The sequence below is a fragment of the Xiphophorus couchianus genome, chromosome 13 (genome assembly GCF_001444195.1).
Source record: "Xiphophorus couchianus chromosome 13, X_couchianus-1.0, whole genome shotgun sequence".
NCBI classification, from domain to species: Eukaryota; Metazoa; Chordata; class Actinopteri; order Cyprinodontiformes; family Poeciliidae; genus Xiphophorus; species Xiphophorus couchianus.
In genome coordinates this window covers 17,599,036-17,613,576 of record NC_040240.1, presented here as the reverse complement: position 1 = coordinate 17,613,576, position 14,541 = coordinate 17,599,036, and the positions used below count along the sequence as shown (strand labels likewise).

Genomic DNA, 14,541 nt, shown 5'->3' with positions numbered 1-14,541 from the left:
CTGAACAGGCCTTTTATAGTCAAAACATGATCCTCCTATCGTCAAAATGAAAATGAAACTGGAGCTTTGATTGGATCTTTCTGTTCAGGCTTTTACAAGATTTTTAGTTCTTTTTTCATGCTTTACTTGGTGAACATAACCTTTAAATGAAACAAAGCAACTTGATGTATAAAACAATCAGTGGGATGTGAGTTTAATACACAATAATAATAATAATAATAATAATAATACAGTTTGACTTTGTCTCAAAAGTTTTTCTAGATTTATATCCAAGTTTTCCCCTAACTCTCTCTCCTCCTCAGAGCCTTAAAGGAAATGGCAGCTGTGTGGAAGAAACTGAAAAGAGTTAATCTAAAACAACTTAATTATTTTGTAAATAATGTTCTGGGGTTTTATCTTTGCTCTGTCCCTCCAATTTTGACAAAATTCTTGTTGCTTGCAAAACATTTTACTTTAAACAACTTTCAATACATTTCTAATTCACTCTAATTTCAGAAAATTCTGCACTTTTATTAAAGGAATATAATAAATAGCTCAATTAATCCTTATTTTATGATTAAAGTTCTTCGATTGTGTGCTCAGTTTCATTGTGTGGACATTCTTTACAACAGACACAAATTAATGTTCAATTACTTACATGTATTTGATGGGTTGCTATAGACAGTACATGAATGAATATCAAGGTTTATTTTACACTTTGAACTCAATGGTTAATATATTAGGTATCTTTCAATAACACTGAAACACTTTAGCAAAAATACACCATGACAAGAGAAGTGTTAAAATATATTTTTAGTAGAAAATTATATACATGTAAATATTATAAAGAGATGATTTTAGCCAAGAGAGTTGATTAAACTTTCTGCCTCTTCTTGCCCAGACTAAAGGTTTTTATTAATGCTGGTGTTTAAGTCCAAGCTACTGGCCAGACACAAACAAGCAACAGGAGACCAGCTCTACTTTGGCCCACCAAGCCCAGAGGAAGGTGAGGGTGGAGTCCTGGGCTGATTCCTGGTATCATGATGTGGCTTTAGGAACAGAACATTTCACATCACAGTGGTGGAAAAGGAACCAGAGCTGTTGTGTGTTGCTGAGTGTTAACAACAATGTAAAGCACTGAACTCCACACACAGGCTGAAGGACTCCTGGATAGAAAGGCCCCTGGTATGAATGAGTAGTGATACTCTCATAGCTATTGGCTCCTGAACAATCCAGGAAGTGGAGCAGCTGTTTCCATTTTTCTAAGGCAAACTAATATTTTTCTCTCCATTTTTTAATTCAAAGGAATCTGATCACTTGCTGCAGTCAGACTTATTTAGAAAGTCTCTGTCAATTCTTAATTTACATTTTAAAACAACAAATCTTTAAACATTTGCTGTAATGTTGAAGGTTCTTCCTTGTTATGTAAGGTTATGCTGCAGTCTTTAACTCATCAACACGTCCACATAAATCACCCAGCAGATTTTATTCAGATCCAAGCTGCGCTGGTTGTTGAAAACGTTGTAGAGTTTGTTTCTCAGCTCCGTTCCCTTTATGTCGATGTGAAAACCTTCAGTTTTCTGTTGCCAAAAAATTGTAAAGCAGCGCTACACCGCCCTCTAGTGGACAGTTTGAAAACAATAGCAGAAAAGTTGTGATTTCTACTTTAATACAATTATATTTTTTTATTGTATGTAGCAAAACATTATGCAATAATTTTCAGTGCCACGTATGTAAATTAAATACTGAGAAATTTTAAAACAGTAAAACTTTATTTATCAATAGAGCAGCAAGAGATGGACGTTCTTCACCTTTTTGTCCTTATTTCATTATTACATTATGTAAGTACTCCATATTGACTACATATTGACTGAAATTTAACACTTTAGGGATTTTTCTCTTTTTGGTTTGATATTTTTTTTCTTTAGATTTTCTTTCTATTAATTTAGGCCCTTAATGTTAGTTCTGAAATTCCTGTTTCTTTGGCTTAATACCAGTTCATTCAAACTTAAATGTCTGACCTGAACCTGACCCAAAGTTATTGCTTCTGGTGAGTTTAATAAGCCACTGAGAATGAATCAGGAGAAGGCCTGATAGAAAGTTGTGTTAATCTTGTATAGTCTAAATAAAGGAAATGGCAGCTTAACCTGTTGAGGAAAGAAAAGGTGCAGATGTTCATTACTGGAACCAGTGCAGCTCACTGGGCAATAATGTGCAGACAGCTCCAACCTGCTCCGCTCCTATCAGTCACACATCCCAGGAGATTTACACCTGACTCACCCTGCAGTTACAACAAACGACAAAATGGAGCTGGAAGATGCTAAACAAAATCTAAAGATGAGAGAAGTTACACTGCTTACTCAAATTATGGTCTAAAAACAAAAGCAGTGAACATTTAATTAAAATAATATGTTTACATTTATGAGCTCATTTATCAGGTAAATTTGTTCATGGGTTTATTTTAGGTGGCCTTTGTTGGGAATCTTCCTCTCTGCTCCTTGTTTTCTCATTTTGTGGATAATGTGTGTAATTGCTGTTTTCTGGAGAACCAAACACTGAGAGGAAACTTTGTAACTGTTTATAAAATGATGGATGTCAATGACGTTTTTCTTATCTGCTCTTAAATTTCTTCAAATCAGGACATGATGTTGATTTTTGAGCTTTTTTAGCCTACTTCATGTTAGCAGACAGGTGCTGTTTAGTGAATACTTGATGATTTTATGGGTCTTGTTGTAATTATGCTAAAGCTATGAGTTAAAAAAAATATGAAAATCAAAGTTAATTCAAAATATTTAGATTTTTCTCTTGATTTTTTCCTTTAAATTAAATTGTATTTTTGTATTTACCCAAGCTGACTTTGCTTGACATTAAAACTAGCTGGACCTGAAACATGTAAACAGAAAAAAATCAGTATTTGGGTAAAAATATTTTCACAGTTTTGCATTTCTGTGGATAGTCATCATCTTCAGCTGTTATAAACTGAAATATGTTTTTTAATGAAGATATTCTGCTATTAGTTGAGAATATCTCCAGGTGTTGTAGGTTTCTAATTAGCATAGTGTCAGAGTTGGGTTTTCTCTGTTGATTTGAGTTTTTCTGTGAGTTTATTTTAGGTTCCTGTGTCTTTTTCAGTCTCCGTGTTGTCCTTTCTACCCCTTGATTGTTCCCAGGTGTGTCTTGTTCCCTGATTACCGTCTGTGTATTTAATCCCACCTGAGTTCCTTGTTCCTCGTCGGGTCCTTGTCTAATCTGTCTCGTCTCCTAGTCTGTCTATTGTCACACCAGTTGCTACCAGTTTGAGAACTGTTGCTGTTACTCATCTGTGCTGCCTGGATTGTTTTACATTTTTCATCATTAAAATTGTAATTTTTCACTCCTACCTGGGTCCTCAGCGTCATCTTCCCCACCGCCTCCACCACAAATCATGACACGTAGCTTAAAACCGCAGAAAGTGGTTGGAATCGTCCTTCAGGATTTTTCCAGATTGGAAGCTACAATCATAAACCAGCTTCAGCTTCATGAAACCAGTGGAGTCACCAAAGCTGGAAGATACTGAGCTGCTGCAGATCCAGGTAATGGCAGGAAGAGCTGCTGCAGCTGCCACTGCCAGGAATTGAACTTTGTTTTTATTTTCTGGAGCCAGAATTATATATTTTTTGTATATATTATGTATTTATGTATTATGAAACCTGGTAAAACTGAAAATTAGATTCAACAGATAATATTGAATAAATAATGAAAATATCTGGAATATTTTCCTATAATTAAACAGTATTTATTGATTCATAAAGGTTTACGTGTCACATTACATTCAGCTCTGCACAGGATTAAACAACAGAGCGAACAAACCATTGATAAGATTTAAACAATGATAAAAGAAAAGTTATTCAAAATTAAACAATTACAAGAAATGTAAATAGAAAGAATGGATATAAGAAGCACATTTGTTGTGATTACATGTTAGTCATAGATTTGATTCCTGAAAATGAAATTAATACATTAAGAGATAAAAACCAGACACTAATACCAGTAATGACTAAAATTCACATGCAAACAATTTTAACATCTAAACATCAGGAGAAATATTTTTAAAACAGTGTGAGATACAGAGGTCACAGCTGGATTACATCACTACCTGGAGCTTTAACTCTATTATCAAGACAGTAAAGAAAAAAATGCTTATTAGTTCAGCTTTATCCTCTGTAACAGCTGCCAGGAGACAACATCTAACCTCACAATATTACACATTTCTTGACAGCAGGTTTCGCACGTTTTTCAGCTTCTGCTCTGGCTCTGGATTCATGCTCGGCCTGCAGCCTAGCGTTTTGCCTTTGAATTTCTCTTTCCTTATCTTCTCTTTGTTGCTTTTCCATGATTTCAATCTGCTCCTGCTGACCCTTTAATTTTTCCTTCATTTTGTCCGTCTCTTTCTCATATTTCTCTTGTATTTTTCTCTCCAGTTCTTCTTTCTCTTTACGTATTTTCTCTTCTTCCTCCTTCAGGATTCGTTGTTTCTCCTCTTCAATTTTCCTCTCAGCCTCTTGGAACATCTTATTGGTGTAGTGACTTCCTCCATTCCTGTCAACAATGGTTCTGATCTTCTTCAGCAGCTCAGTGACCTGAGGTTTCTTATCTTTCAGCTTGTTGTTGAAGACATGATACTGGCCGTTACATCTGGACACCAGATACTGGAGATCTGGGCTTTTAGACAAATAATCTTCAATTTTGGTGCCTTCAAGGTCGTCTCCACGGGAAAACAGAACCATGCTGTATTTGTCTGCTGCCTCTCCAAACATTTCTTGAATCTTTTGCACTGTTTGTTTTTCTTCTTCTGTGAATCTGCCGATTGCAACGACCACCAGGAAGATGTGGGGTCCAGGAGAAGCAAAGTTGATGCACTGACCAAGATCTGTGATTGTTTTATCTTCTCCAAATCTGGTGTCAAACAGACCTGGAGTATCAATGATTACAACGTGCTGTCCATCCACATAACTGGAGCCTTTGGAGCAGTCAATAGTCATGGAAGTGGCGCTGCATTTGGACTCAAAGCATGGTCGACCCAGAATGGTGTTTCCAGTAGCACTCTTCCCAATCCCAGTCTTCCCCACCATCACGATCCTCAGCTCATTGTTGTTTGTAAAGTTTGTTCCTGTGAAGAAGAAAGTTTGAATCTGAATTAGAATCATCATGTTGTGCTCAGAGCTTCAGCCTCTGTGTGTCTGGAAGAAAAGAAATGATCCATCTGAGACCTTGGGAAGCATTGAGGGAATCAATGACATGGGGATAATCATACAGTTGAAACCAAACATTTCAAAACTCTATATTACCATGTTGGTGTTAAGATTCTTGACCCACATGCACAAACACTCTGAGGAGACAAAGAAAAACTAAAATATTTGTTTTACAAAGAAGTGGTTGCTTGTCCATGAATGCTGGATGCATCAATCGTTATTAATTTAAATTATCACAGGAGGTTTTTATCAGATTTTTCTCACTTTCGTTCTGTTTTTTCTGCCGTTGAAAAATCTCTTCATATCTCTAATCCATGAATCTGCCACTCTGAGAATCACTGCGATGCACAACATTGGTTGTGTTCATGTGATCAGAACTGGTGTATCTGTGCTACCCATCAATCCGTCCTACCCATCAATCCGTCCTACCTTGTGGTAATGCTACGCGCACATCTATGCTACATCACATAATGCTTACTAAGCAGATTTCTTATCCATACATACAACCTGCACAAGTTTTTTTCATCTGTTTTATTTTTTCAAAGATTACGGTAAGCTTTATTTAATTTATTTTATATCTGGCTTTCATTGAGCTGCTGTATTACTTCATGTTTTCAGTTCACATGGCAGGAAGCTTGTAGACATATTTATAAATGGCTCCAGTCTGCCGTCTGCATGTCGTTACTGTACTGTATGCTGTTAACAAGTCATTGTTTGGTTTCAACCACGTAAATCAAGACAAAATACGTTGTTTTTGTTGGCAATTTTATAATATTTAGTAATATTAGTGTATATTAGGCATATCCTATCATTTCAGGTGCACAGTGACCTGCACAGTTTGATGGACACATTTTGGTTGCAGTTCATTTGATAAAGACTGCCATACAACTTATTAATGTGCAAAGAAAGTGTGCAGGGATCAGTAATTGTAGATGTCTGTGTTTAATTTCAGTAAGAAACTTGTTTCCTGTCTGATAATGTTTCAATCTTACAAACACTTACGATTATATTACAGCAGTAACACACTGACTATGTGCTACCTCTGAATTTTAAATATTTTTAAAAAGGTAGGATTTTCTGATTCAGGGTCTTAATGCATCGATGTGATCTACCCTCACATTAAACAGGATATTTTGATTAAATAATTCAGTGCATCACTTTGTACATAGAGGTAGAATTTCCTGACTAGGGAATTTAGCAGATAAACATGTGAAACAGGAAGAATATTCTGATGAAGGTTTGGTTCATCAACAGCCTTACGTACTTCGGAACTGTACTTCTGTACAGAACTTGTACTTTGTTACATCCCACCACTGGTCTTAACTACATCAAATAATCGAATAATTTCTGGGTTTGACTTTGTTCTCCTTAAATCTGACTTTTTAAGCTAAATTTTAGAGAGTTAGATTTGTTAGGTTTGTTTAATTAATCCAATGAAACTATTTTAATGTTTCAATTACTTAACTTAGTTATGTCAACTGGTTCCACTTCAGTAGGTTATTTAACTTGAACTTGAGAAAATTAATTTCAGTCAACAAAGTCCAAGAACCTTATTAGAACTGAATAATGTTGAATTAACTGAATTTACTATCATAAGTAAGTTTTTATTAGTTATTGTAGAGAAAACTTCACAGTTATAGAGAAAAATTCACAGCATTACCTTTACCGTTACATGACCTTTCTCTGGTACTTCCAGTGTTAGCACTGGAAGTACCAGAGAAAGGTCATGTAACAATTCTACATTTGGACCCCACAGATGGGTCGATTGACCTGAAGGATTTTATCTAGCAGGTGCTTTTGTTCTGTAAATAAGGCCATTACCTTATAAGTACGCTGGCAATGGCCTCAACGCATCTCACAGTTGCACAATTGTTCCTTAGACTTAGACTGACTTTATTGTCATTTTGCATGCACAGGGTGTATACAGAACGAAAAATTTCGTTGCATACGGCTGAGGACAATGTTTGAGGTTCCAATGTTGTGAGGTTACTCCAGAATAAAATAAAATACAGTATAAAATATGAATATAAATATAAATATAAAATATAAAGTGCAGGACTGACAGTAAAATAGAAGTTATTTAGCTCTGTACATGTGCAAGGTATAAAGTGGAGACCAGTTTTTGAGTGCAGTCCAGTTAAGAGTTCAGCAGTCTGATGGCAAGTAGGAAAAAGCTGTTTCGGAACCAGGTGGACCTGCACCGGATGCTGCGGAACCTCTTTCCAGAGGGCAGCAGGGAGAACAGTCCATGGTGGGGGTGTGAGGGGTCACTGATGATGTTTCGGCCTCGGGACATGCATCCTGCATCGATGGTTGACCTGACACTTCGCCCTTTTGCCTGAGCTGGGTGTGGAAGGTTGTTGCCGAAGCAGTTTCTCCTTGTGTGCCTTCTTCTCACTCACATGAGAGTTACCGAACTCTTTTGCAAGCTCAACCAGGAAGTCCACCCGTCTCTCCTGCACCCCAATGCATGCCTGATAAAGCACATGTGCATTCAGTGCTGCCATGTCAATCATGTTTGCCAGGTTTGCTGACCAGCTGTCACATAGTGATGGAACCTTGGTCACCCCCCGCAAGATAATGACTGAAATAAATGCCATTAGTTCTTGTGAACTAAATAGGTGAAACAGTCATCTATTTATCCTCCACAGCACAAAAGGCTGCATGCAAATTTGCATGTGCAAAGTCTCCCAGATTTCTTTTGCTTACACTTTTTGCATGATTTTTTTGAGGTGGATCAACACAATTAATTTGGTTAGTTTATTTCTAAACTGTCATTTTAAACCCTCTTAGCTTTATTTAAAAGAAAAACTTTACTAATTTCTTTTAGAAAAACCTTTGCATATTTCTTGAAACAGATTGTATGTTTTGCAAACTCTATGTACATTTGGCAAAATGACCTGGATAATGCAGCACAACATCATGGATCAGCTGCAAAAGGTCACATCTCTCCAAAAACACTTCATGTATGCTTCAAAACTAAACTGAAGAGCACTACCTACAGGAGAGTCTACTGTAGAGCTGCCTCCATCATAGATCGCACCCACCCCCAACATAGACTATTCACACTCCTACCTTCTGGCCTGACGGTCAACGGCCACATTTGCAATTGAAGAAGGGATGCTAATTTGAGCCATCAGAGTCGTCAGTTTGGACTCAGGGTCTTTTGACCCTGTTTCGGTACGTGAGGGGAGAGGTCGAAAACCCTGGTACTCCCATTAAGCCAAATGAGCAAAAGTCTAACGTGTTGGATTTACTGAACTGAATTTATTTGTCTTTACTTAAATTATTATGCAGAAAGTAAGTGTGTAATACTCACTTAATTAGCTAGGTTTAGTAAAGCCAGTTGACATAACTTGGTTAAGTAAATTCAACATTTCTTCATTTCTTAGAGTGTGTTTACATGTTTTTGTTTTCAGATATTTTATACATCATAACAGACTCAATATATAGTTAATCTGACTTACCAGAGTTGGGCATCTTGCCTGTGCTGTACTTGCTGTCCATGATCAGTCAGAGAGTTCAGTGTGACGCAGCAGCTGCAGAGAAGAAATTAATGCACTGTGGAAACTGAACAGGCCTTTTATAGTCAAAACATGATCCTCCTATCGTCAAAATGAAAATGAAACTGGAGCTTTGATTGGATCTTTCTGTTCAGGCTTTTACAAGATTTTTAGTTCTTTTTTCATGCTTTACTTGGTGAACATAACCTTTAAATGAAACAAAGCAACTTGATGTATAAAACAATCAGTGGGATGTGAGTTTAATACACAATAATAATAATAATAATAATAATAATACAGTTTGACTTTGTCTCAAAAGTTTTTCTAGATTTATATCCAAGTTTTCCCCTAACTCTCTCTCCTCCTCAGAGCCTTAAAGGAAATGGCAGCTGTGTGGAAGAAACTGAAAAGAGTTAATCTAAAACAACTTAATTATTTTGTAAATAATGTTCTGGGGTTTTATCTTTGCTCTGTCCCTCCAATTTTGACAAAATTCTTGTTGCTTGCAAAACATTTTACTTTAAACAACTTTCAATACATTTCTAATTCACTCTAATTTCAGAAAATTCTGCACTTTTATTAAAGGAATATAATAAATAGCTCAATTAATCCTTATTTTATGATTAAAGTTCTTCGATTGTGTGCTCAGTTTCATTGTGTGGACATTCTTTACAACAGACACAAATTAATGTTCAATTACTTACATGTATTTGATGGGTTGCTATAGACAGTACATGAATGAATATCAAGGTTTATTTTACACTTTGAACTCAATGGTTAATATATTAGGTATCTTTCAATAACACTGAAACACTTTAGCAAAAATACACCATGACAAGAGAATTGTTAAAATATATTTTTAGTAGAAAATTATATACATGTAAATATTATAAAGAGATGATTTTAGCCAAGAGAGTTGATTAAACTTTCTGCCTCTTCTTGCCCAGACTAAAGGTTTTTATTAATGCTGGTGTTTAAGTCCAAGCTACTGGCCAGACACAAACAAGCAACAGGAGACCAGCTCTACTTTGGCCCACCAAGCCCAGAGGAAGGTGAGGGTGGAGTCCTGGGCTGATTCCTGGTATCATGATGTGGCTTTAGGAACAGAACATTTCACATCACAGTGGTGGAAAAGGAACCAGAGCTGTTGTGTGTTGCTGAGTGTTAACAACAATGTAAAGCACTGAACTCCACACACAGGCTGAAGGACTCCTGGATAGAAAGGCCCCTGGTATGAATGAGTAGAGATACTCTCATAGCTATTGGCTCTCGAACAATCCAGGAAGTGGAGCAGCTGTTTCCATTTTTCTAAGGCAAACTAATATTTTTCTCTCCATTTTTTAATTCAAAGGAATCTGATCACTTGCTGCAGTCAGACTTATTTAGAAAGTCTCTGTCAATTCTTAATTTACATTTTAAAACAACAAATCTTTAAACATTTGCTGTAATGTTGCAGGTTCTTATGCTGCAGTCTTTAACTCATCAACACGTCCACATAAATCACCCAGCAGGTTTTATTCAGATCCAAGCTGCGCTGGTTGTTGAAAACGTTGTAGAGTTTGTTTCTCAGCTCCGTTCCCTTTATGTCGATGTGAAAACCTTCAGTTATCTGTTGCCAAAAAATTGTAAAGCAGCGCTACACCGCCCTCTAGTGGACAGTTTGAAAACAGTAGCAGAAAAGTTGTGATTTCTACTTACTTTACTTATTTTATACTACTTTCTTTTGTTCAGCTACTACCTCTCAGCCTCTTGGAACATCTTATTGGTGTAGTGACTTCCTCCATTCCTGTCAACAATGGTTCTGATCTTCTTCAGCAGCTCAGTGACCTGAAGTTTCTTATCTTTCAGCCGATTGTTGAAGACATGATACTGGCCGTTACATCTGGACACCAGATACTGGAGATCTGGGCTTTCAGACAAATAATCCTTGATAGTGGTACCATAAAGATCGTCTCCATTGGTAAACAGAACCATGCTGTATCTGTCTGCAGCCTTTCCAAAGATTTTTTAAATCTTTTGAACTAATTTTATTTCTTCTTCTGTTAATCTGCCCAGAGCAACAACCATCAGGAAGATGTGGGGTCCAGCAGAAGCGTAGCAGATGCACTGACTCAGATCTTTGGTTGTTTTTATTTTTTCCACATCTGGTGTCAAAAAGACCTGCAATGTCAATGACAGCAACCTGCTGTCCATCAACATTACTGGAGCATTTGGAGCAGTTTACCGTCATGTAAGGGCTGCATTTGGAATCAAATTTCTTTTCACCCAGAATGGTGTTTCCATTAGTACTCTTCCCACTTCTGAATGGGAAGAGTGGGACATTACAACAACTCATTACAAACAACTTTTTCTTGTTTGTAATGTTTTTTCCTGTGAAGAATGAAAGAAACAAAAAAGAAAGAAAGATTAGATTTTAACAACACATTTAAATATATATAAAAATATATTTTAACATAATTTACTTCAACATTCATGCAAACATTCAAGTGAAAACTAGCTTTCTATCAGCCACAGAGCACACAATATTATTAAAGCACCACATAGATAAAAATTAAGTTGTCATTCATCTTTAAAAAACAGAAATTCTGCTTTTACTGTGTATTTTTTTACCATCAGACTAAACATCCCGTCAACATTTTCCCCCAAAACACCATTTAATGTATCTGTTCTATTAATATAAATGGAAAATTTTGCCTGTCCAATAAGAAAATTTAACAAATTGTATAACCTGCCCCAAATATATAAGCTACTTCAGACCAATAAACACCACATTTTTAAAAAACATCTTCCAACAAAAAAAGAAAAACAATGGTGAAAGTTGTTTACATTCAATAAACATATTAAAATTAGTTTCTATTTCTTCACAAAAAGGACATAATTCATTTCTATCTTTTCTAAATTTAGACACAAAACTGTTAACACTCAAAGCACCGAGCAAAATCCTCCACTGAAGGTCGCCTGCCTCAAGAGGGACTTATAAAAAACCCTCCATATATGTTTCTGATTTTCTCTGACTTTAAACCCGTCTCTCCAAACAGTATCAGTTCTTCCACTTGACTGCTTCTTATTCAACCATTGCACAACCAATTTATACAAACATCTTCCATTCAACATACAAAAGTTAACATCTTTTTGAGTGATTAAAAGAGAACCCGTTAATTCTGAGAAATCAATATTCAGTCTCATTTCTGGAACCGGATCTGTAGAATCAGGGAGTTCTTCTCCATTAAAAATGCCCACCAGCATCTGCTTTTCATCCAAAGTCAATTTTTCAAGTCACAGGTCTAAAATAGTCTTCATGACTCGAATCGATTTTAACCCAAGCAGATAAGCTGTCGCCTCTGTGTTTTCAAGTCCTGGTCCAGCCGTCTCCACGATGTGTCTTAATTTAAGAACTTTATTCTCAAGCAGTTTTCTTGACAATCCAACTCCATCCTGAACAGCCAAGCATTCCTCAAAAATTAAAGGTTCTTCTAGAAGCCAAAACAAAGACACAGTTGGTTCCAGTCTTTTCCACTCAAAAATTATCCATGCTCTAAACAAACTTTTATAAAACATTGTCATTTTCATACAAACAGAACAGTTTAACAAAAACAAAGAAACATCTAAACCAAAACCTCCTACTCTTCTCAAAACAAAATTGGTTTACAAAAAAACACCCTCCTCACTCCCCATTAGATATTTCTGAATAAACTGTAACCTGAACGCAGCAGTTCTGCTCTCTAGATGAACCAATCCTTGTCCACCTTCCTCTTTAGGTAAGAAAAGCACAGCCTGAGATACCCCATGTTTGTTGTTGGATTCACTCCTCCCATTCCGCTAGGGGGCTCTGTAGTTGTTTTGCATTGGTAGTGGAGGGGAGGTGTAACAAGAGAAGAAACTTACGGCAGGCCAGTAATACACCGAGTCTGCCGTTAGCTGAAGCTAACAAGCTGAAGCTACAATAAAAATCATATTCTACTGGCCTTCAGGAGTGTTGCCCAACGTGGTGAGTTATTAACAGAGGTGTGACCAAGTCACTGTGTTGCAAGTCTCAAGTAAGTCTCAAGTCTTTTTCCTCAAGTCCGAGTCAAGTCTCAAGTAAAGACAGGCAAAAGTTGAGTCAAGTCTCAAGTCAGGAACCTTTCATTTCAAGTCATTTCGAGTCGTTTTTATTTTTTTTATTTTTTTATAATTTGCAATTATACATAAAATTCAAATAATAGACCATTTGTTCGTTTTAAAATATGTATTTATCTCAAATGATAGAACATGTGTAGTTGAACACAAAGTATAAAAAACATTTTTAAATTGGACCATTTTATTGCCCAGTTCTGTTAAACTTGATATTCAATAAAAAAAGACGAAAATGCTGACATTTCCACAGCACAATACAAAGAACCGTAACAGCAGTTTTTTTCCTCTTTTCTCTGACCTGTCAAAACAATATATTGTCAATATAATTTCCCAACGTAGATGTCTTCAAATACACCAACCATCCTTAGATGATACTAGACCCGGCTCATCATCATGATGGGACAGAGAGACTCTGTTCCCTGTGTTCAGGTCCAGAATCTGCTTTCTGTTCCGGAGCCCCGCTCACTATCCACCGGCTTCCTGAGCTAACACGGTGCACATTATTTGTGGAGGCATTTGACGGACCGGATTTATGGTAAATAATCACCAATTTAACCCGGAGTACACATGCTAACACGAAGTTAGCTAAAGTCAGCTATCTTACAGCAAAAGAAAAGTGCCACCTACTGATCTTTGTGAAGCTTCAAATGCCGGACAAAGTTGGACGTTGTGGCATCTCCATCCGATATTCTCTTCTTGCATGTTTTACAAGTTGCAGTTCGTTTTTTAGTCGAAAGTTCATAACCTACGTAGCCAAAAGAAATTACTCGCGGAAGCATATTCGAGCGGTTATTTCGTATTTCGTTCCCTGAGCTCTGTAGCTTTGCCGCGTTTTTTTAAACGTCCAAATCCTGTTAATTTGATTGGTTGTGCTGCAGCTACGTACACATTGTTAAGGAAAATGATTATTTAAGTGCTAAAATACTTACAACATGTGTAAAGGTATAGCCAACACTTTTATTTGGAACAGTTTTCTGTTGAGCATGTGGGAGCTGACAATAGCAGACATTTAAACAAGCAGGGCTTATTTCCTCCCCCGCTGAAGACAGAGTAATAAATTTACATTCCGATAGGGGGCAAGAGACTTCTTGGCGCCTCTCCCCGTACCAGACGGAGATGAACGCGAAGTGGTCCGCCCTCTTACTTGGATAAAAACCAGACATCTGAGCTGCAATGAGGGGAGTTTCCAAGTTTCTCTGGGGGGCCGAAACAGGTCTCTGATTGGTTGAACTACGGAACGCCTTCGTTGCATAAATTAAAATACGGAAACACCCCTTTGTATAAGATGACGTGTAAAGAGAAAGAGAGAGAGTTTTTTTCCATCTTTTTCTCCACGTGGGCGCCTTTGTCTGTCTTTGTGTTCGTTTGTCTTCCCCTGGTGTGTTTTTATTTTATTTTTATGAGAAAATGCATATCTCTGTATCTCTGCAGCTTTGTTGTTCATTGCTTTGTATGGAATTAAACTCTGTGATCTGTGACGTCAACACGTTTTGTTTAGTTTCGTTTTACAGCTGGCCGCTGCTCGCCGGGAGGATCCAGGGCTGTTAAAGGAAGAGACGAGCCAAACGTTTTGTTCAAAGTTTTAGTATAATTCTTCCTTAATAACATACATACATAAGGAGAGAAGAAAACCATAGTGACGGTCTGCGCATATTGATACGGAATGAGTGACATTAATTAATGACGCCACTTTATAAATAATGTGTTTTAAA

General features: G+C 36.8%; 1 protein-coding gene across 2 annotated transcripts in view; it reads right to left on the bottom strand.

Annotated features, from left to right (window-relative positions):
* Positions 1–3,730: 3,730 nt before the first annotated feature.
* The window catches only part of LOC114155504 (GTPase IMAP family member 4-like), a 33,874-nt gene continuing 23,063 nt past the window's right edge, over positions 3,731–14,541 (bottom strand). The window contains exons 1-2 of one of the 2 annotated variants that reach the window (XM_028035416.1): positions 8,678–8,779; positions 3,731–5,128 (exon numbers count right to left, since the gene is read on the bottom strand). In XM_028035416.1, the coding sequence (XP_027891217.1) occupies positions 4,212–5,128; positions 8,678–8,717 (957 nt within the window). In that variant the 5' untranslated portion in view covers positions 8,718–8,779 and the 3' untranslated portion in view covers positions 3,731–4,211. Of the gene's footprint in view, positions 5,129–8,677; positions 8,780–14,541 lie in introns of those variants that run through there. The other variant, XM_028035415.1, reaches the window with a different exon arrangement.